Below are 19,797 nucleotides of genomic sequence, written 5' to 3' on the forward strand. Positions count from 1 at the left end.
ACAACCACCCCTCCTTGTCGCATTTCCCTCCCTCAAGATACTCATCAGGCGATTCGTGGCGCGATCGGCGCCCTGGAGATTTCCTCCGCAATATCGATCATTTTCCAGGATGGCTCAAAACTCTGCCTCCCACAACCCCAGTGAGTGTGATCCCATGACTCATCACCAGAGTCCCTTGAAGCTCACGCGCGCAAGCAGTCGGGGAGTCAACTGCCCCTTTGACCGACAAGCCGCCTCAGGCCGACGAGCAAACTCGCAATCAGATCGCTGATGCCGCCGCCCAGGACCCCCAGGGTCAGCACCAGGGCGGATCGGATGCTACGGCGGCTCCCAAGGTGAAGACTGAGAAAGAGTGTAAGTGGAACCGGTGAAATCCTCAATTGATCGCAAGTCGTTCAATGAGAGCGTTGATGGTGACTGTCTTTGGGCACTCGCTGACATTTGCCTGGTGTTATAGTGGAGCGTGAACGCAAGAAGGCCGAGAAGGCGAAGAAATTCGCGGAGAAGCAAGCCAAGGCCGCGACCAAACAACCTGCAGCCCCCAAGGCCGATAAGAAGTCAGCCAAGGTCGAGAAGGAGAAAACCACCGATGCATACGACCCCAAGGTCATCGAAGCTGGCCGGCTCGACTGGTGGGAGGAGCGTGATCTCTTCAAGCCCGAATGGGGTCCCGACGGGAAGGTCAAGCCCGAGGGCTCCTTCGTTATCCCCATCCCTCCGCCGAACGTGACAGGATCCCTCCACATGGGTCACGCTCTGACAAACGCTCTGCAAGATACCATGATTCGCTGGCAGAGAATGAAGGGCAAGACAACGCTGTGGCTTCCTGGAATGGACCACGCCGGTATCTCTACCCAGAGCGTTGTCGAGAAGATGCTCTGGAAGAAGGAGAAGAAGACCCGTCACGACGTGGGCCGTGAGGCCTTGACGAAGTTGATTTGGGACTGGAAGGATGAATACCACTCCAACATCAAAAATGCCCTGCGAAGAGTCGGTGGTTCATTCGACTGGTCTCGTGAGGCATTTACTATGGATCCTAATCTTTCGGCTGCCGTGACTGAGACCTTCGTTCGCCTCCACGAGGAAGGCATCATCTACCGTGCCAACCGTCTGGTCAACTGGTGTGTAGCTTTGAACACTTCACTGTCTAACCTCGAGGTGGAGAACAAGGAGATTGAGGGTCGCACTCTCCTCGACGTGCCCGGCTACGACAAGAAGATCGAGTTCGGTGTTCTGACACATTTCTGCTACGAGGTTGATGGTACTACGGAGCGCATTGAGATTGCTACCACTCGTCCTGAGACTATGGTCGGTGATACTGGTATTGCTGTCCATCCTAGTGATAAGCGCTATCAGCACTTGATCGGCAAGCATGCTCGCCACCCCTTCGTGGACCGTCTAATGCCGATTGTCGCCGATGAGGGTGTTGATCCTGAGTTCGGTACTGGTGCCGTGAAGATCACCCCGGCACACGATTTTAACGATTTCAACCGCGGAAAGCAGCACAATCTGGAATTTCTTTCTGTGATGAACGATGACGGTACCTTTAACAAGCACGGTGGACCTTTCGCTGGCATGAAGCGCTTCGATGCTCGATACCAGGTTATCAATGCCCTTAAGGAGAAGGGCTTGTATGTGAAGTGGGAGAACAACCCAATGAAGGTGCCTCGTTGTGCCAAGTCAAACGACGTGATTGAGCCCATTCTTAAGCCACAGTGGTGGATGAAGATGGAGAGCCTCGCTGGGCCTGCTATCAAGGCTGTAGAGGATGGTGAGATTATCATCCGCCCCGAGAGTGCGGAGAAGAGCTATTACCGCTGGATGCACAACCTGAATGACTGGTGTTTGTCCCGTCAGCTCTGGTGGGGTCACCAGGCCCCTGCTTACTTCGTTAAGATCGAAGGTGAAGATGGTGATGATAGCGATGGCAACCTCTGGGTGACTGGCCGTACCGAGGAAGATGCTCAGAAGAAGGCTGAGGCTAAATTCCCGGGCAAAAAGTTCTCTCTGGTGCGCGACCCCGATGTGCTCGACACCTGGTTCTCCTCTGGCCTGTGGCCCTTCTCTACGCTGGGATGGCCTCGACAGACTCACGACTTTGAGAACCTGTACCCCACGTCCGTTCTGGAGACTGGTTGGGATATTCTCTTCTTCTGGGTTGCTCGTATGGTCATGCTAGGCATCAAGTTGACTGGCAAGATCCCCTTCAAGGAGGTGTACTGCCACTCTCTGATCCGTGACTCCGAGGGCCGCAAGATGTCCAAGTCCTTGGGTAATGTCATTGACCCCATTGACGTTATGGAGGGTATTCAGCTCCAGTCTCTGCATGACAAGCTTCTGGTTGGTAACCTTGCCGATAAGGAGGTTGCCGCGGCCACCAAGTACCAGAAGAAGGCCTTCCCCAAGGGTATTCCGGAATGCGGTGCCGACGCTCTCCGTTTTGCCCTTGTTTCCTACACCACCGGTGGTATGTGACTTTTTGGCTCTCTTGATGTAATGAAATCACTAATAATCATTTATAGGAGGTGATGTTGCTTTCGATATTCAGGTCATTTACGGATACCGTCGCTTCTGTAACAAGATTTACCAAGCCACCAAGTTCGTCCTTGGCAAGCTGGGTGACGACTTCAAGCCTCAGGCCACGGTCACTAAGACCGGTCATGAATCTCTGTCGGAGCGCTGGATTCTGCACAAATTCAACTCTGCTGCTAAAGAGGTGAATGAAGCACTTGAGCAGCGTGAATTCTCCAACGTTGCCAACGTCATCTACCAGTATTGGTACAGCCAGCTGTGTGATGTGTTCATTGAAAACTCCAAGTACCTGCTAGCCGCTGAAGCCACTCCCGAGACTCAGGTGTCCGCCAAACAAACTCTCTACACCGCGTTGGAGGGAGCTCTCACTCTGGTCCACCCTATCATGCCGTTCGTCAGCGAACATTTGTGGCAGCGCCTGCCGCGCCGCCCCGGCGACAGCACTATCTCTATCATGAAGGCCAAGTTCCCCGAGTATAAGTCCGAGTTCGACGACTCAGCAGCTGCCACTGCTTACGAGCTCATCCTGAACACCTCCAAGGCCATCCGGTCCATCCTGGCCCAGTACGACGTCAAGACCCAGGGCGACATCATCATCCAAACCTACGATGCGACCAGCCAACAAACTATCTCCGAGCAGATGACCAGTATCAAGTCACTGGGTGGTAAGACCCTTGGTGAGCTGTCACTCCTCGGTCCTGAAAACAAGAATCCGCCGTCTGGCTGCGTTGTCGCTGCTGTCGGTGCCGAGGCTGCCGTTTACTTGCGTGTGTCCAAGGAAGTTGCTCTGGAGCAGGAGGAGAAGGCCAAGGCCAGTCTTGAAAAAGCCCGCGAGACCGTGCGCAAGTCCCAGGGCATCATGAGTGCGCCTACCTGGAAGGACAAGGTTAAGCCTGAGGTGCGTCAGCAAGAGGAGAAGCGTCTGCGTGATGCTGAGAGCGAGGCTGCTCGCTTGGAAGAGCAGATCAAGGAGTTCGAGAAGCTGCGCTTGGAGTAAAATGTACGGTTTGGCACTCAATCAAGTGAATATAGATAAAAAGAACCATATGAATGAAATCCATCTCTTTTTGACTTACAATTTTCTTACCAGCACTGAGATGCATGTAGGGTTTATCTTTTCAAAACTAACGCTTGGTTTGGTTGGATCCACGCTTATCGATAAGCGTGCCAAGCCATCACCCCAAAACTTTTCTGCGATTTTTACTCCGAGTCTTCTCAGGGAAAACCACTTGCCGCCATCATGTTGCGCGAAGTGTACGTTTCTGCTTGATATTCCAATTTCCTCGCCTATCTAACAAAACCTTCTAGCAAGCCAAAAAACCCGCGCACTGCGCGTATTCTCAAGGCACGAGAGCCGCAACTCATTGAGCCCCCGAAGCGGACACTCCTGCTCCATGGAACAAAATGCCCTCAAGCCCTCGACACCGTGCTCAAGACATTTCACTCCCTGACAAAGCCGAACTCTGTCCTTTTCCACAAGAAAAATGCGAATATTCACCCTTTCGAGAACACCGAGAGCATGGAGTTCCTAGCCAACAAGAACGAGTGCGGACTGGTGGTCTTCGGAAGCAGCAACAAGAAGCGCCCTAACTGTATTACTCTGGCGAGAATATTCGACTCACAGCTGCTGGATATGTGCGAGCTGCTTCTTTTGCCTGGCACCGATGGAAATGCTATCCCGCCCATCAACGAACTGGTCATGCACGTCGGCCTGGGCCTGCGGCCCATGATGCTTTTCGCCGGTAGCCCTTGGGAAGACCCGACCTCATCGTCGCACGTTATGCTGAAGAGCTTTTTTCTGGACATGTTTAAGGGAGAGGAGACAGACCGCATCGACGTCGAGGGTCTGCAGTACGTTCTGATGGTTGGCGCGGAGGAGCCTCGCGACGGCCTGTCACCAGTCGTGCATCTGCGCTGGTACAAGATTATTACCAAGCGCAGTGGTCACAAGCTGCCACGTGTGGAGCTGGAGGAAATTGGTCCCAAGTTTGACTTCAAGGTTGGCCGGATGCGTCCCGCCGCGTCCGACGCCATGAAGGCGGCTATGAAGCAGGGCAAGCGGCCTAATGAGGATATCAGGATGAAGAAGAATATCAGCATGGACTCTATTGGTGACAAGGTTGGTCGTGTGCACTTGGCTAAGCAGGATCTGGGTGGTTTGCAGACCCGCAAGATGAAGGGATTGAAGCGTCGGGCGGGGATGGAGTCGGATGAGGATGATGAGATGATGGATGTGGACGATGTTTCCGAGGATGATGGTCACAAGCGGGCTCGTACTGATTAGGCCTGGTATCTCTGCATGCTGTGTTTCAACTTCTCAAGGCGTTTACGGGCCGGTTGGGTTTGTGCTTTTGACGCATATATGTCTCGCAGGATGTCATGTACCTGCATGAAAAGAAAAGTGCTATGTCGAAGCGACTATCTGCCGCGACACAAATCCCCGATTATACTTTCTTGTCATCGCCATATCATCAATGTATAGCCCTGTCAAATGACTCCGCGACTTGCGATTGTAACCTCGTAGATATATATTCACGTGACCATGACGTCGGCCTTCGGCATCGTCTCACATGCCGAGGCCCTTTCTCAATAGCGGACCCGACTAGACTGCCGTCCCCCCTCGCTATTCTTATTCCACTCTTTTCCCATGAATTTCATCGGTCTACCGACTCGTCGCCGTGGTGCAATATCCAAGTAGCCCCCTCCATCCGAGCCCGACCTCTAGCCGAGGTCCTGCGACGTTATGGATGCGCTCTTGGTAAGAACAGTCCCGCCGCGAAGCACATGCAGACGCGCAACAGGAGCACACTAACACCGCTCCCCTTTCCAGTCTCGCCTGGACAAACTAGTCCTCAACCCCGATCTCGCGCCGCTCCTGTCCCTCATCAAAGGTGCACGCAATGGCATCGTCTACGGGTCGAAGGTGCGGTTTCCGCATGCACTGGTGTATGTCGACTCTCGGAGCTCTTGTGGATCAGGGCCGTATGAGGACAGCCCCGATACTAACTAGACCTGGCTATTTCTAGCATGATATTCCTCTTTCGATCTGGAACGTATGTTTGACTGTCCTATTTCTTGCGGTGACTGCATTTCCCGGCGGACTAATGCGTGCAAGACTAGATTTCGGGAAAAGGTCAAGCTCGTCTTCAAGGCAACGCGCCAACATGCTCGCAATCTCTCCACCTTTGCTGTGATATACAAGTTATCCATGATCGTTCTCCGAAACCTCAACACAGCAGGCACCAGTAAGGAGGGGCGGTACGACAGCTTCTTTGCGGGTCTGATGGGCGGGTATGCGGTCTTCGGCCGTCGACCGGGGAGCGTCAGCCAACAGGTACGGTCAGATCAGTTTGACTGAGGGCTCCATTCGTTTCCCTGTGGAATTTCAGTCACATCAAATTCCGTATTCACAATTACTCTAACACCTCGCCAGATTGTCATCTACGTTTTTGCACGCGTAATGCTCGCCCTCGCCAAAATCGCCATCCAACCTAACGTACACCCTCTCTCCTCCCTAATCACCCCCGAATCCCGCGCCCAAATTACGGACCACGCCTGGCCCGTCTTCGCCAGCATGACCTGGGCCTTCGTCATGTACATTTTCCGCTGGTACCCGGAAACCCTTGCATCCAGTTTGCGGAGTAGCATGGTCTATATGTATGTCATTTCTCCACAGCCATGTCTTCGCTCTCCTAATACAATACTTGCGCCGTGGGAGGGATCTTCTTTCCTCTCTCTTCATTACGGGATAAGCTGCTAACGAACATCATCACTGTAGCTACGCGGACTCGGACCACTGGGACTCATTCCGGACTCTGTTCATACACAATAAATGAGACCCCGGCTGGATAGCTTTACCAGCTTAACGACCGAGGATCACGACCTGCCCATGCGCGCCTTACCTTACCCTTTCCTGATCCAACTGGCTTTGGATGTTACACGGCGTATAGAATGGAGTTTTCGTTTTGTTGTTTCGGCGAGGCCTTGCTCATGGTTATTACTGTCCTATATTATGAGACATGGACCTTTTCGCAGCTTCTGAAGTTTATATTTCGCATAAGAATTTAACTACACAGACTACGCGCACGTCACGAGAGGTTCTCTTCAATTTCCTTCGAATTGCAAATAACTGTGGACCGTATCTGGTGAATATAATAGAAATTCCAGGTTCTGTGCTTGTAAATGTTTAGTAATACAAGGGGCAGTCAGCCCTTGGAAGCATGGTCCGTTGCTGGTTACATGCACCTGAATATGATAGTTCTTTTCCATGCGCCAACAAAGTCGAACACTGTTAAGACAACAACGGGGTATGAGGAAAACAGCAGAAACACAAAACTAGTAACCGTAACATGAGTTCTCGTACACATTAACCTAAACCAGTGGCTCGGGTTCTAGAAATGTCCGTGACACGGTTCCGTATCGGAGCCAGGTACGTATGAGCAGAGCAGGGAGTGTCGTGTGCAGACAGACGCATGCATCTACTGCCCAGACTTCGTCCCTTCAACTTCGACCAGGACCTTCAGATCCCCATCCATCCAGTCCACTGTGTGGGCAGAAAGAAGGGCGACGCCCCAATCTTTCTCCCCTTGGACCGCCATGAGGCCATTCGGAAGCCACACTTTGATTCGCCACGACGCTGCAGCACTAAGATCGACTAGATCCGGGCTTTGTAGCGGTGGAACTCCAGGTATCTGGCCGGGGTACCGGCGCAGAATATACTGTTTAATCAGATCGACATTCGGGCACTCGCCAGCGGGAAGGTCGAGTCTAGGAACAATTCGCTTGCCTTCCTGAAGGACATTTATGTGAAGATAGAGCTGGCCTTGGGAGTCTCCATTGGAGGGACTATTTATGCCTTGATTATTCGGGTCTTGGGGAGTGAGTAATGGGTGGTGAGAGTGAAAGTGACCATCTGAACTCGACATCTGTGGATGCGGCATTGGATCACCGTTTCGGGAGGCGATATTCTCGCGGATAACTCGCGAGACGTCGCGGGTGATACTGCTGGCACTGTTCAAGACGTCAGTCACTGGTCATCTGGAACGACCGATATTTTCAAGGAAACTCACAATTCATCGCGCGCGGGGAGATTGCGGCCTCCGCCAATGCGCCAGGGTAGGTCTAGTGTTGAACTTGAATGAATGATGCGATCGACATTTGCGGCCTCACAGCCGGGCGGGCAGTGGCAGTCTCCATTATGAATGACATAGTAGTGGCTATCCACTGCTGCGACCAGGCCACGCCAGTCAGGTTGCTGCAGACCGGAGAGCGACCACAGATTATCCAGCTCGAAATCGCGATTGTACATGTCGTAGGATCTAGAGATGTCATTCCAGTCCATAGTGTAACCGTCCAGGAACAGATCTGTCAGCCCAAGGTCCATGAGTTGGGTTGTATCCATTGAAGGCTGAGGCTGCGGTAATGGAGGAGGTGGAGGTGGCATTGCTTGCCCCAATCCATCGGCACGGTGAGTCTGCTGCATTTGGACTTGCTGCTCGGGCAATAACCTCGAGCTATTGAAGTCCTGGAAGCTGTCGCTCGTCTTGCGGCGACGCCGCGCTTCCGCACCGCCGCCTTTGCGAGTTTCGATTGCATATTGGCATTGCCGAGCGTTGGTAAGTGCTCTTCTCAACACGTGGACGACCGCATCCACTATCTTTTGCCGATCGCGGGGCCAGATATTATTTCTTGGTGGCATACCCTCGTTGATAGTATGTTCCGAGAAAAATCTGTCACCATAGCCTTTGGGCCCGAGCAGATCTTCCGCACACAACTCCAAATCCCGTCTCACTTTCTCACCATTGCCACTTCCTCGATGGCCCACGCAATTGCGCCTCTCGGGATGCTCTGGGTCCAGCATGTAGTTCCTAGATTCCTCTTTAAAGACGAGCCAATTGTCTTTGGATAACTCAAGCGACCTCTCCATCTCTTCCACCGAAGGCCGGCTAGATTTTTTATTGGTTGAACGCTGGCGAGATGGCATTGAAGTAGAATGCACACCAGCAGAGTGTGTCTTTGGCCATGAATGCGGGGGGGCGGACCGCATGTCATCGCCAGTGTAGCCGTGCGTATTATGTTGCGACGCCTGCGAGTGCTGTTGCGAGCCAGATAGACCAGCTCGCGTCAGTGCAGGATCAAGGTTGTCATCATTTCTCTTGCGCTTTTTGGACACAGTGCGAGAAAGTCCCGATCCTTGAGAGTGATCGTTCGGTACTCTCAGGTGCCTCCCGCCTCCCATGCTCGCGCCAAAATTTGAATCGCCAAAGCCATCATCACCGAGGTGTATATCAGTGCTGTAGCCATCCAGATGCGCCGGCGCGGCACTCACAGCAGCAACTGCGGCAGCCGCAGTCCACTCAGAGACATCTTGGTCTGCGGCTGCAGTTGCAGCTTCGACCAGGCCTGCGAGCTGGCTGTCGTTCGGCGTATAACTGTTGTTCGCGTCGGTCGAGGTATTAGGAACTGATTGCGAAACGGGCTCCGCGGAGGAACTAGGCGGGTGATGGCTATTGGGTAATGAGGAAGACATGGTCTCTTCGGCGCGAAGCTCGATCCGTGGGATTGGTCCGGAGGGATGAATTTCGTAGATCTGGAATGAGTGCGCCTCAATCCACGGGCCTATGTTCTCTTCGTTCGAGAGGTCACGCCTCAGAGGCTCGAATGTGTGAAAATAGCGAATTTCTCGGTCTGGAACTGCCTCGGGCGATCGCGCGATCGCGATCTCGTAGATTTCTGGCGATAGTTGGCAGAAGGGTGCACAAATCGACTGGTGGGAAGGATCCGGAGTCCTCACAACACCCACACCCCAGCAAGGGGGTGAGAAGCGTGTTGGGGTTTGAGGGAATCGGAGGAGCTCGAGCGAAGCTCGCGAGCTGCGGAGCGATAAGCAGGCAACGCGACTGATGGAGGATGTGTTTGTCTGGTTTGGAGGCGTGAAGTGCAAACTGTGCATCCAGCCACGTGATCAGTGCGTTTGTAGGATCAGGTGACGTCCAAACGTTAGTCACGTGTTACTTACGTATAAGTAGGGCTCGGAGCCCTAGCTGGCTGCCCAGTATGTACATACAAGTGATTGGTAGATATATTTTAAATGATCAATACATTGACAGTGTATAAAGTACTCAGCCAGAACAACAAATATTTATGTCGGGGGTTTCATCTCTATTTAGTAATTTTCCACTCTTGAACCCATTTCTGGATCCATTCTGGCTTAACCGCGGCGACGTCACGTAATTTCTCACTAGCCTGGGCGGTGATTTTCGTGTCCAGGACGTTGTCCGGCGTTGTTTGAGCTACAATGCCCTCAAAAAGTTCAAGCAGTTTTGCAGCTGGGTTCTTTTTAAGATGACACTGCAGTTCTTTCTCATCAAGGACTTTGCTGCCTTTGCTAGCGAGCTCGACATCCCGTCGAACGCGTAGCACCCACTCCCGCAAGGGGATAGTCTCCAGGGTCTTTTCGAACGTCTTCTGAAAAGCGTCGGCAATAATGGGTTGGATTTCCTGCCAGGGTTGGGGGTGCAGGTTCACCGGGTGGTATACACTCAACCCGGAGCTCTTGAGAAGCGCCACGTCGACCAGGATCTCGGCGAGTAAATCAATGGGCACCCAGTCAACCCGGTCCAGGGCTTGGCCAAGGGTATCTGGAAGTGATGCCAGATGCAGCGAGCTCAAAACTACGCTAGGAAACCACTCGGACTTGCTCCACAAGCCTGGAGATCGGATGGAACCGGCCACTTGACCCACGCGGGCGAAGGCAGAACGGACAAGGCCTTGCTGTGCCGCGTATCCCAGGAGATGCTCGGCGACATACTTGCTATTGGCGTAGCCATTCGGAGCCGGAGTCGTGGTGGTAACGAGACTCTCCGGGGTGAGGCCGGTGTCGGTATGGTGGCCAATAGTTGAGCTAATTGACGAGACGAAGAACAGTTGGGGGGAGTAAGTGGCTCGACTAGTAAAGTTGATAAGATTCACCATGCCCACCAGCTGCGGCTTAAATGAGGCCAACGACAGGTTGAAGTTGACAGCCCAGGCATTGTGAATGACCAGTGTTGCTGTCTGCTGTAGCTGCTGAAGCTGCTCGTGCTGCAGCCTCAAATCCGCCTGGCTGAGATCGGCCTTCCAAAACGTTGCCTGTGCTTCATCTGCGGCAGCGAGACCATAGGCCGCCCAACGTTCCCGCTGTCGGTCGCGAGCGCGATCATCTCGGTTAAGGCAGTACACATGCTCCACCTGGGGATTCTTCAGCAGGGTATCGAGTAAGTAGGTGCCCAGTTGGCCCGTGGACCCGGTCAGAATGACGGTCTGAGTGGCTGGAGATGCTTCGGAGGGCTCCTGCGCCGTCGTATCGATTTGCCCGATAAGTTCCTGCAACAACTGAGTCCGCTCTTCGATCAACAATTGCTTCTTGGCTTCGGTCGATTCCACACTGTCTTGCTGCAAGTGTTGCAGCGCGTGTGTCAGTCCCGTCACTGTCGGATTCAGGTAAAGGACGTTGGGCGTGAGGGTTGGAAGATTGAGGCCGTGCTTAAGTACACGGGTGGCTGTAATCGCCTGCAGAGAGTCCAGGCCGAGATGAAACCAATTCTCGTCATCAGTTAACTTCTCTGGACTCCAGTGTGTGATAGCCAGAATTGACGCTCTGATGTACTCATTCACCTGCGCGACATCATCCACCCCACCTGGGCCAGCCAGTTGACTCGCATCGAGCTGGGCCAGCTTCTCCGCATCTTCATAGAGATCCTCGGTCTCCTTCGCGTATAATTTCAGCGTCAGAGCGCGCTGGATGGTTCCCTTACCGGTACGAGGCATGGGCTTCTCGGGCGAGGCGAAGAGAATGTGGCTCTTGGCAATCCGAGCGTGAGCGGGAGTCGTGATGTTCGCCTGCTCTATGCTAGGCCAAAGCTGCTCAATCATCGCAGCGCGATCATTCACGCCAAGCGATTTCCCACCAAGTTCGACAATCAGCGCAGCCTGGAAACGTTGGGCGCCGACCGCTATACAGCCGGTCACCTCCGGGTTGGCGGATACAACGTGCTGCTCCATCGAGACAGGATTTGTTTTCTCCCCATTGAGGAAAACGATCACATCATCCACACGGGCAGATGGGCGCCAGAGATCAGGCTTTGTGGGATGGCGGACCATCAGGTCATTGGTATGATATTCCTGCTGATCCGGGAAAAGGACGAAGGGAGCCTGATGGATTTGACGGGTCGGAGTGCGCACCATCACTGCCTCATACTCCTCTCCAGAGACATGGCGAAACTCTATACCGAGCTCCGGATGGAACTGAAGATAACGCCAGTCTGTCAGAGGATCGCGGCTTGGCGACTGAACAACATTCAAAAGTCCGATCTCCGTGGCGCCATATCTATTCATCAGCGACACCTTCGCCGCGACTTTGTCTCCAATCGACTGGGGTAAGTCGCCTCCGACGTAGGCGAGGTGCTCTAGCTGCGTGCTGCAATACTCAAGGAGTCCGGGGTCCTGGGCCAACTCCAGCGCCATCGATGGCACGATCAGGGCCAATTCAAACGGAGTTTGCTTCCTCGCAGCCACAAGGCCGGCGGCAGTAGGTAGACCCGCGGCAGTGGGCATGATCGCAGTCCCATCTGCGGGCACGAGAACGAAGAGAAGGTACGCTATTCCGGCGGCCTAGCAGGCCAGTCAGCGCTCTGTCATGATGGTTGTCCCTTGATCTTCGCCTTACATGGAACGGAGGCAATGTCATATACATTCTTTTCCCAATGCTTATTTGGTCCTGTACCTCGCAGTCTGCGGGAGCCTCTAGCATTTGCATATGCATGTGCCTCACGGTACTCTCATGAGTCCAGATAATGGGCTTGGGAATGCCCGTGGACCCTGAGGTATGAACCGCCACAAATCGATCATTGGCAGCTTCTGGATAGGTCTTGGAATATTTAAAGTGCGGATAGTCGGTTGTCAGAAGTGTTTCGACACTTGGGATGTCCACGGTTTTCACTGGCTGGGCTTCCAAAATCGCCTCGATGAAGGGAGATCGCGGCACAGGAGTCAACAGCGTGGTGCAGTCGAGTTTTTGCAGTAGAGACCGATGAGCGGCAACACTATTGCGCGGAGAGGTCAAAAAGATCTATCATGGGCATCAGCGGCTATTTTCCGACGATTTGATTTTCAGAGGTATCACTTACGCAGTACCCAGCCTTGATAGCGCCCAGAACCAAAGCCGGGAATCGCAAGTCGTTCGGGCCCACGTAGGTTAACACCTCTCCGTTGCCCGGTCCCAAGGTCTCCGTCAACCATTGTGCGATGCCATTGATGGCGTTGGCGAAGGTTCTATACGTGATTGGTCTGTACCCGTCATCGTAGCTCATAGGATTGATGGGGTATTCGGCGTAGATCGCATCGGGCTTGGTTTTGGCATAGTGGTCGACCAGGTTTGGAATAAGTTGAGTCCGAGGATCTAATTCCGACTGGTTAAACGTACTCATCATGGATTTACTGTGAGGGAAAAACAGACGCGATGTTGAGGGTAGAAGTCTTCCCTTTTCAACGTGGGGGTGGAGTATCTATCTCCATGGGTCGAGGAGGCTCTACAACTGGGTTACCCAAAAGGGATATAGAAGCCGATCATGGACCTCGGAAGATCTGGAGGCTTGGATCCAAGTGGGCAGATCACGTATATATATAACGTAAATGGGGCCATTCTGGGCCCACGGGTGTAAATGATCTGGTATGACCGCAACTTTCAACTAGTTGGACACTCTCCGCTCGACTTCCCCGATTAAAGGACCTCATCTGGATGATTCCTTCCCTTCTTCCTTCTGGTTTGGACCACTCGAGTGACTACCGACTCAGTGATCTTGTATTGCGGAAATGAATACTCGCTCACATAGTGTTCTATCAAGTCGACCGTCCGGCCCTCACATTTCCCAAACGCCGTTAATACATAGATAAATATCGAAGATCAAAACGAGCTAAGTATCCAAAAATCGCCGGCTCCATGTCCGTCATGAGGAAGTCAGACCAAGCACAGACCGCGCTGTATGAGAAATATGAGAACCCAAGGGCAACCACCGATTATTATGTCGTAGGGATGCCATCTAGAACGCCAAAAGAGCGGTAGGAAAACAAGATAGCGCGTAGATTCAGTCAAGAGCCAGGCTAAGATGGCAATTCCAGCGCGATGGGTTCTAAAAGCCATCGCCCTCCTTCCAAGGGCGACCGGCCTCCAAAGCGCGGTTTTTGGGGTTCTGACCGCGCTCCATCGCAGCCTGGGTCATTTCGTTCAGCACCCTTTCTTTATCGTTCACCAACTCTTGTATAGCAGCCTTGCGGCCAAGGGGTGGGAGTTCCAAGTCCATCGTTTCGTCCAGGGGCTCAGTTTCCTCGGTGAGCTCGAGATTGTCGGCCAAAGAGATCCAGTCGTCCAATTGCTTTTGCAAGTCGTCGAACTCAAGGGTCATATTGGCGAATTTCTGGTATTCCGCAGGGCTACCGAAACAGACCCCATAGCCGTCGCAGAGACACACACTTTCTTCCACACAGACAACCGAATTTCCAGTGAACACGTACTGCCAGAGATATTCCCAGATGCGACCAGCAATGTAGTCGCTCAGGTCGGTTTGCAGCATCCAGTCACGGTAGTAGACGAACCGCGAGCGTGGGATGGTGCGAATCCGATCGCGCGACAGGGCGAACTGGGCGCAGCAGGGCTGGGCCAGGACCGGCGGGACGGGATCGTCCGGGAATAGTTCACTCCAGGCACGGGCGAGCATGACCTCTTCCTGCTTGTCTTCATTCTCTTCGACGGCTCCAGGGTGCATCCAATCAGGGCAGCCAGGGCCATGTGTACAGCGTGTGTTCATATACCCTTCGCGCGTGACCCGGTCCAGACTGAGACGACGGAGAATCTCAGCTGCATCACCACCGAAAATCACATCATTGTGCCAGGCAAATTGGTGCGAATGCATGAACACAGACACGTCTGGCAAGTCATCGTAGTAGTCGATGCAATAGCTCAGATACACCATCACCTCATGGCCCTTGTTCTTTGGTGGATGAAGGGGCGCCTTGGGATCATCGGCGACGTAGATAGCAGTACTCCAATCCGGTAATTCCTGTTCTATCCAAGTCACATCTTCCAGTTTTGTCCGCGGAATGACCAGCATTTTTGTGTATTGCGATCCAAGTGGTTTGGATGTGCCAGGGATGAAATGAGGTGGCGGGGCGTACACTGTTTTGCTCTCCTTGCCAGAGGTGATATGGAAGGATGATGAGCCATTGGCGTGATGGGAGCCAACGAGCTCCCCCATGCCCACGGCCTGCGGGACCTTATGCCATGGCGGTGGTTGAGAAAGGGTGCGGGCAGTGAGGAAGACGACGAGGAAGAAGCAGAAGCCGACGAAGAGGACCGCGCGCCGGGAAATCATGGAAGATGGCTGGTGGAACAATTAGACGTGAAGAATTGATCTGTCGCACATGGGGGATGTCAGCGGGTTGTTGTCCAGCAAGATGCGTCACGATGAGCGCATGTTTCGCAGTCGACCCCTAGGTAGGCCAGTGCAGCGCAGTGATCGGGCGATCTCGTAACGTACACGCAGGTCAAGAGGTTATTATCATCGCATAGGAGCATCCGGCGTGGCTTCAGGAGGCATGGGGAGCAGGAAGGAAGGGACAGCGGGAAAGGGCTCAGACGAGGTGACAGGAATGCGAATTGATCTCCGCCCGCGATCTAGATTGGGGCATGTCCGGTAAGATTTGCAGCTTCCATGGGCTGTCAGCGAATTATTGGAGTGAAACACGGGCGGAGGTGGAGCGCGGTGGCTCCGCGGATTGCGCACTCGTCGACGATGACGACAACGGAGGCTCGGCGGTCCCAAGTCCCAGCATCCAGGTCGAGGCAAAGAGTAGCGGATTAAGATGGAAATTATAGCGGAGCAGAGAGCTTTTCGACCGTCACACGACCCGAGTGGAATCGGCGAAGTAGGAAAAGAGACACGCTGGGCAGGACAAGCACAGGATCAGCGCGGAAGTTGAAACGAGGATCTTCACCCCTGAGCAGCATCCGCCGTCTGCCGGTCTTGGCTTTTTTGCTTTGCCAACCGACGATAATCACTCCAAGGAAAGATCTGGCTCTATCTGTAGAATTTTACTCTGCAGCATTGTGGTCGACGGCAACTGATCGTTTGTGCTTGATAGAATGGATACACTACCACTCACTTTGGGTGATTCAGAGATAGTTTCGACAGTTTGAAGGGGACGATAAATAATATTACCTATCTACATATGTGCATATATATATCTGGAATATTATCTAGTAGTTCGGGTGGGTGAAACTAAGACTTCCGATATCCATGGATTAGATTTGAGACCGGACACCAGTACTAGAACAAGGAGACACACAGAATAGCCCTATTTTATACATCTTCTCGGAATTTGAGTCAAAGTCAGCTCTTCTATAAGTATATCTTTATAAGCGTATCAGCCTACGAAAATGCACCTTGCGAGTGATTGTAGGGTGGACTTTTTCCGATAGAATTGTATAGTTGCTACTACATTGTCTGGAACTAGTTTTGCGACCCAAGGTATTTTGACCATTAATCGAAATCGTTGGTAGGTAATCAATAACACCATTATCATAGCATAATACCACGATAATCCCCTTTTCGAGGATATGAATTCACTTGAAGCACAGATCATACTCCAGATCTGCACCAGCGCCGGGCTGTCAAAGCCGGGGACCTTCAACGCTTCGGCCGTGATGAGAAGTAAGGGGGAACTAATTATCTGCCCGTCGAGAAGGGCCAAGAATTCTCAAGCTTCAACATTGAAGAAAGCATACATATATGTGAGTCATTGCTGGGCGATCATGGAGTGGGATTTTGGTAGTCGCGCCCGAGCCCGAGCCCTATAGGCCATGCGTGTGATGAGATGTGTATCGTTTAAGATTGTCGAATAGACCGATCCGATCGTCTTGTTTGCATAAATCACGCAGCTACCGGGCTGTCATGTCCGATTTCCCCGTAACTAGGTGCAGTTGTTGTATAGATTATTGTTATCTGATCCATACAAAGCTTTCTGCTGCACCAGGCCCAAACAGGGAGGCTCGCAGCAAATAAGTCCTGTGCGTGCGACTCATCCATTCTTCTTGAACAAGGGGCCGGAAGATCATGACAGAAATTATTATCTGGGAAACTCAGACTGATAAGAGAATTCAGGATGATTGGAAGATGGTGGAAATATTAATGATTAGCACATGAAAGGCCAGATGTTTTGGGGGCCAATCTGGCGATTAAAACGGGTTGACGATAAACGACTCGGGGGTGTTAGCGCTAAACGCTTTATCGAATAGACATCCCGACGCAATGGATATCGGTAATTGTAAGGGGTTGTTCCACCCGACGTGAGTTAGGTGGATTTGGCTTAGGCCAAAAGGTCTAATACCAGATAGGTATTTCATATATGTAACGTTTGACGTAGAGGGCCTGGGCATACACACACATACAGAGTATATACATACGCCCCCACCGTGAGGGTTCTCTTGGCTAGACCTAGTGGCGTCTAGCCCCCGGGGCCATGTCAATAATCATACACAAACACACTCTATACTACTGCTAACAATTCGCTGAGCTCGTAATCAAGGAATAAATTCAGGTGGGCTATCGAGAGCGGACGACACGCGAGGCAAGGCTGCGAGAGGTTATCCAAAGAGGTATAAGAATCGATTAGTAGAGTAGAATTATTACTAGCGCGTATGGGTGAGCTTACCACTAGGAATAGGGGGTTGACTCGCTTGGCAAATCCAGAGATATCATTTGGCAGGAAGTAAAATCACAAGGCTGGCGATAACAAGAATTTCATAAAAATGCCAAACGCTAACCGAAACCAACAGAATTCCAAATTGTAGGGTCTATCTATCTATCTATATCTACATACATGTACAAGAGAGGCACCCCGCATCTGAGGAAGAATTGACCCAAATGGCGTTGTTGGCCCCTGGCGTCGTGCATAGAATGGCCCTGTCAAATTGACGTCTCCCTTAGTCTCTTCGGAGCACCAGGTACCATTTCACCTGATTGATAGAAACCAGGACTATCACAAGAAATTCATTTGTAGATAGGTTCCCATTATGACTCTTCTAGCGTCAGTTTGCTGGTGGGTCTCCCAGAAGCAATACGTATTTGACAGGTCGCCGACGTGGGGTTGATGTATCCGGCGTACTTGCTGTATTCACCTCAAGGCCCCGAGAGAATGGTCCAAGGTCCAAGCACACGCATCATGTCGAGAATGACAGGACCGTTGATCGACGTGATCCTCACCAGGTTCAGTTACGCTACTGTCGGCCGGGGCTTTTTATTGGCGTCTAATCCTGCCCTAGCAAGACGTATCTCCTGCATTTGAGCCTTGTCCTAGTCTGTAAATGGTGGACTCGCGCGTCGCTTGGGCCATCTGTCCACAGGATTCGGTTAAGAATATGATCTCTCCTCTTCAGAGTCCCAAAAGGGCCGAGGGGATTCCAGTTCAAGAAACAGAGGATGCCCTTCGCGGGTATATGAATGGGCGTTGCCTCATGATTCCAAATCATCAAACTTCATCTCGTCTACTGTACTGTTGCCTCCTTCTTGATCCTTCCAACGGTTTTTTGACTGCCCGTCATGTCTTCAGCCAAGGGGGATTCCGGTCAAACGTGGACGCCAGGCGACTTCGAGCATCCAAACGAGGAGCTCCGCCAGTCGGTGAAGATTGCGCTCGTCTTTGCGTTCTTCTTGTCCACGCTTTCCGTTGCTCTGCGAATCCTCGCGAGAAAGATGACGGGCAGCAAGTTGCTCTTGGACGACTATTTTATCCTGGTTGCTCTGGTATGAATCCATGTGGAGTGGGGGGTGTTCGAGCATCGCTGATGGACCACGGTGACAGCTTTTCAAATATGGATGCTCGATTGGGGTGACCATCCGTAAGTAATTGCCAATAACCAATGGTCCCTGGGGGATGAAGCAATGCATGAAATGCTTACGATGACTGCTCGTCAGTTCTGTATAATGGACTAGGGTCCCACATCACGATGATTCCGAAGAAGAACCTTCATGTTTATTTCAAAGTACGTTCTCCGCCTTGCGTGAATTCTTCCATCTGACCATCGACAGATCGCCTACTCCAACACGTTTGTCTACATGAGCTGCATCTGTTTCATTAAACTGTCGATTCTGGCGCTGTACAAGCGACTGTTCTCGACCCGAAACATGAACATCGCAGTCAATGCCGTCGGGCTGTTCGTGATTATCTGGACCGTGGCGATCATCGTGACTGGGGCTCTGCAGTGTATTCCCATCAACAAGTACTGGGACTCGTCCATCCAGGGATCTTGCATGGACACAGCCAAATTTTACTACGGCCAGCAGATCCCCAATATCCTCACCGATCTCGTCATTCTGCTCATGCCTCTCAAGGTCGTGTGGGGACTGCCGATCGGAAAGTCGCAGAAGCTGCTTCTATCGGGCGTTTTCCTTGTTGGTGGCTTGTATGCCTCATCTTCTCCTTGCTGCCGGCTGCAAGATGCTAACATCTATATCCTCAGAACCATGGTCTTTGACATCATTCGCCTGTGGGTCATCATTCGTATCACGAAAGCAGGCCCCGACGTAACTTGTAAGTGTTATTGACTTTGACCTCTTTACCTTCGCACGAGCCATCCTAACCATTTGCGATAGATAACCAAGCCCCAATGGGCGTGTGGACCTGCGATGAAGCGGCTGTTGGCATTGTCGCCGCCTGTCTGCCCAACCTGCGACCACTCTTCAAGTTTGGTGGAGGCAATTTCTGGTCTCAGATCCGATCCTTCAGCCAGCGATATGGAAAAGGCACCATCGACACAAGCTCTACAGCTGTGAGCCACGGCTCCATCTCAAAGCCCACAGAGTCCTACATTGGCGACGTGAGCGGGGATAACATTGAAATCCCACAGTACCGTAATTATGTAAAGGTGGAGGAGAAATAGGTGCCTGATCAATACTCCGTATGGCGCAGAGCAAAGGATGTGTGAAAAGAAACAGTCAACGAGGAAATTGAAGTTTCGGTAGTTTCGTTAAATCCGTTAATAATACAGTTGCAAATATGACGCTCCAATCTGATGCGAGAATAACGTTGAACGGAAGCAAGACCGGAGTTAAGTGGCGGTGGCGCCTATCAGGAGACCGGGATTCGTTATCTCACGTGATAGCGTGAAAACTTGCGTCGCCGACGCATCCTAGAAGGGAAATTTCTCGATCACCTTTTCCTTTCCTTGTCCAA

At 52.2% G+C, this 19,797-nt stretch overlaps 7 protein-coding genes across 7 annotated transcripts; 4 read left to right on the forward strand and 3 right to left on the reverse strand.

Moving 5' to 3' along the window:
* Positions 1–109: 109 nt before the first annotated feature.
* On the forward strand, positions 110–3,529 carry N7459_002183 (valine--tRNA ligase; the record flags this gene model as incomplete). Its single annotated transcript, XM_056941368.1, has 4 exons — positions 110–140; positions 199–354; positions 458–2,467; positions 2,523–3,529. 4 exons carry the CDS (start codon positions 110–112, stop codon positions 3,527–3,529), a joined length of 3,204 nt encoding a protein of 1,067 aa, XP_056803223.1.
* Positions 3,530–3,772: 243 nt separating this feature from the next.
* Positions 3,773–4,816, forward strand: N7459_002184 (rRNA-binding ribosome biosynthesis protein RPF2; the record flags this gene model as incomplete). The annotated part of the gene is made up of 2 exons (XM_056941369.1): positions 3,773–3,786; positions 3,841–4,816. The coding sequence occupies 2 exons, from the start codon at positions 3,773–3,775 to the stop codon at positions 4,814–4,816; spliced, it is 990 nt and encodes a 329-aa protein (XP_056803224.1).
* A 459-nt stretch (positions 4,817–5,275) lies between these two features.
* N7459_002185 (Tim17/Tim22/Tim23/Pmp24 family protein) lies at positions 5,276–6,368 on the forward strand (the record flags this gene model as incomplete). The annotated part of the gene is made up of 6 exons (XM_056941370.1): positions 5,276–5,290; positions 5,363–5,478; positions 5,559–5,585; positions 5,653–5,866; positions 5,966–6,189; positions 6,311–6,368. 6 exons carry the CDS (start codon positions 5,276–5,278, stop codon positions 6,366–6,368), a joined length of 654 nt encoding a protein of 217 aa, XP_056803225.1.
* Positions 6,369–7,010: 642 nt separating this feature from the next.
* N7459_002186 (uncharacterized protein) lies at positions 7,011–9,484 on the reverse strand (the record flags this gene model as incomplete). Its single annotated transcript, XM_056941371.1, has 2 exons — positions 7,011–7,542; positions 7,602–9,484. The coding sequence occupies 2 exons, from the start codon at positions 9,482–9,484 to the stop codon at positions 7,011–7,013; spliced, it is 2,415 nt and encodes an 804-aa protein (XP_056803226.1).
* A 209-nt stretch (positions 9,485–9,693) lies between these two features.
* N7459_002187 (NRPS-like enzyme) lies at positions 9,694–12,998 on the reverse strand (the record flags this gene model as incomplete). The annotated part of the gene is made up of 3 exons (XM_056941372.1): positions 9,694–12,183; positions 12,239–12,640; positions 12,699–12,998. The coding sequence occupies 3 exons, from the start codon at positions 12,996–12,998 to the stop codon at positions 9,694–9,696; spliced, it is 3,192 nt and encodes a 1,063-aa protein (XP_056803227.1).
* Positions 12,999–13,700: 702 nt separating this feature from the next.
* N7459_002188 (DUF3431 domain-containing protein) lies at positions 13,701–14,939 on the reverse strand (the record flags this gene model as incomplete). Its single annotated transcript, XM_056941373.1, has 1 exon — positions 13,701–14,939. One exon carries the CDS (start codon positions 14,937–14,939, stop codon positions 13,701–13,703), a length of 1,239 nt encoding a protein of 412 aa, XP_056803228.1.
* Positions 14,940–18,164: 3,225 nt separating this feature from the next.
* Positions 18,165–19,504, forward strand: N7459_002189 (uncharacterized protein; the record flags this gene model as incomplete). The annotated part of the gene is made up of 3 exons (XM_056941374.1): positions 18,165–18,368; positions 18,654–19,155; positions 19,218–19,504. 3 exons carry the CDS (start codon positions 18,165–18,167, stop codon positions 19,502–19,504), a joined length of 993 nt encoding a protein of 330 aa, XP_056803229.1.
* Positions 19,505–19,797: the final 293 nt, after the last annotated feature.

Source organism: Penicillium hispanicum (assembly GCF_028827665.1).
Source record: "Penicillium hispanicum strain IBT 35686 chromosome Unknown utg000002l_segment0_segment0, whole genome shotgun sequence".
Lineage (NCBI taxonomy): Eukaryota > Fungi > Ascomycota > Eurotiomycetes > Eurotiales > Aspergillaceae > Penicillium > Penicillium hispanicum.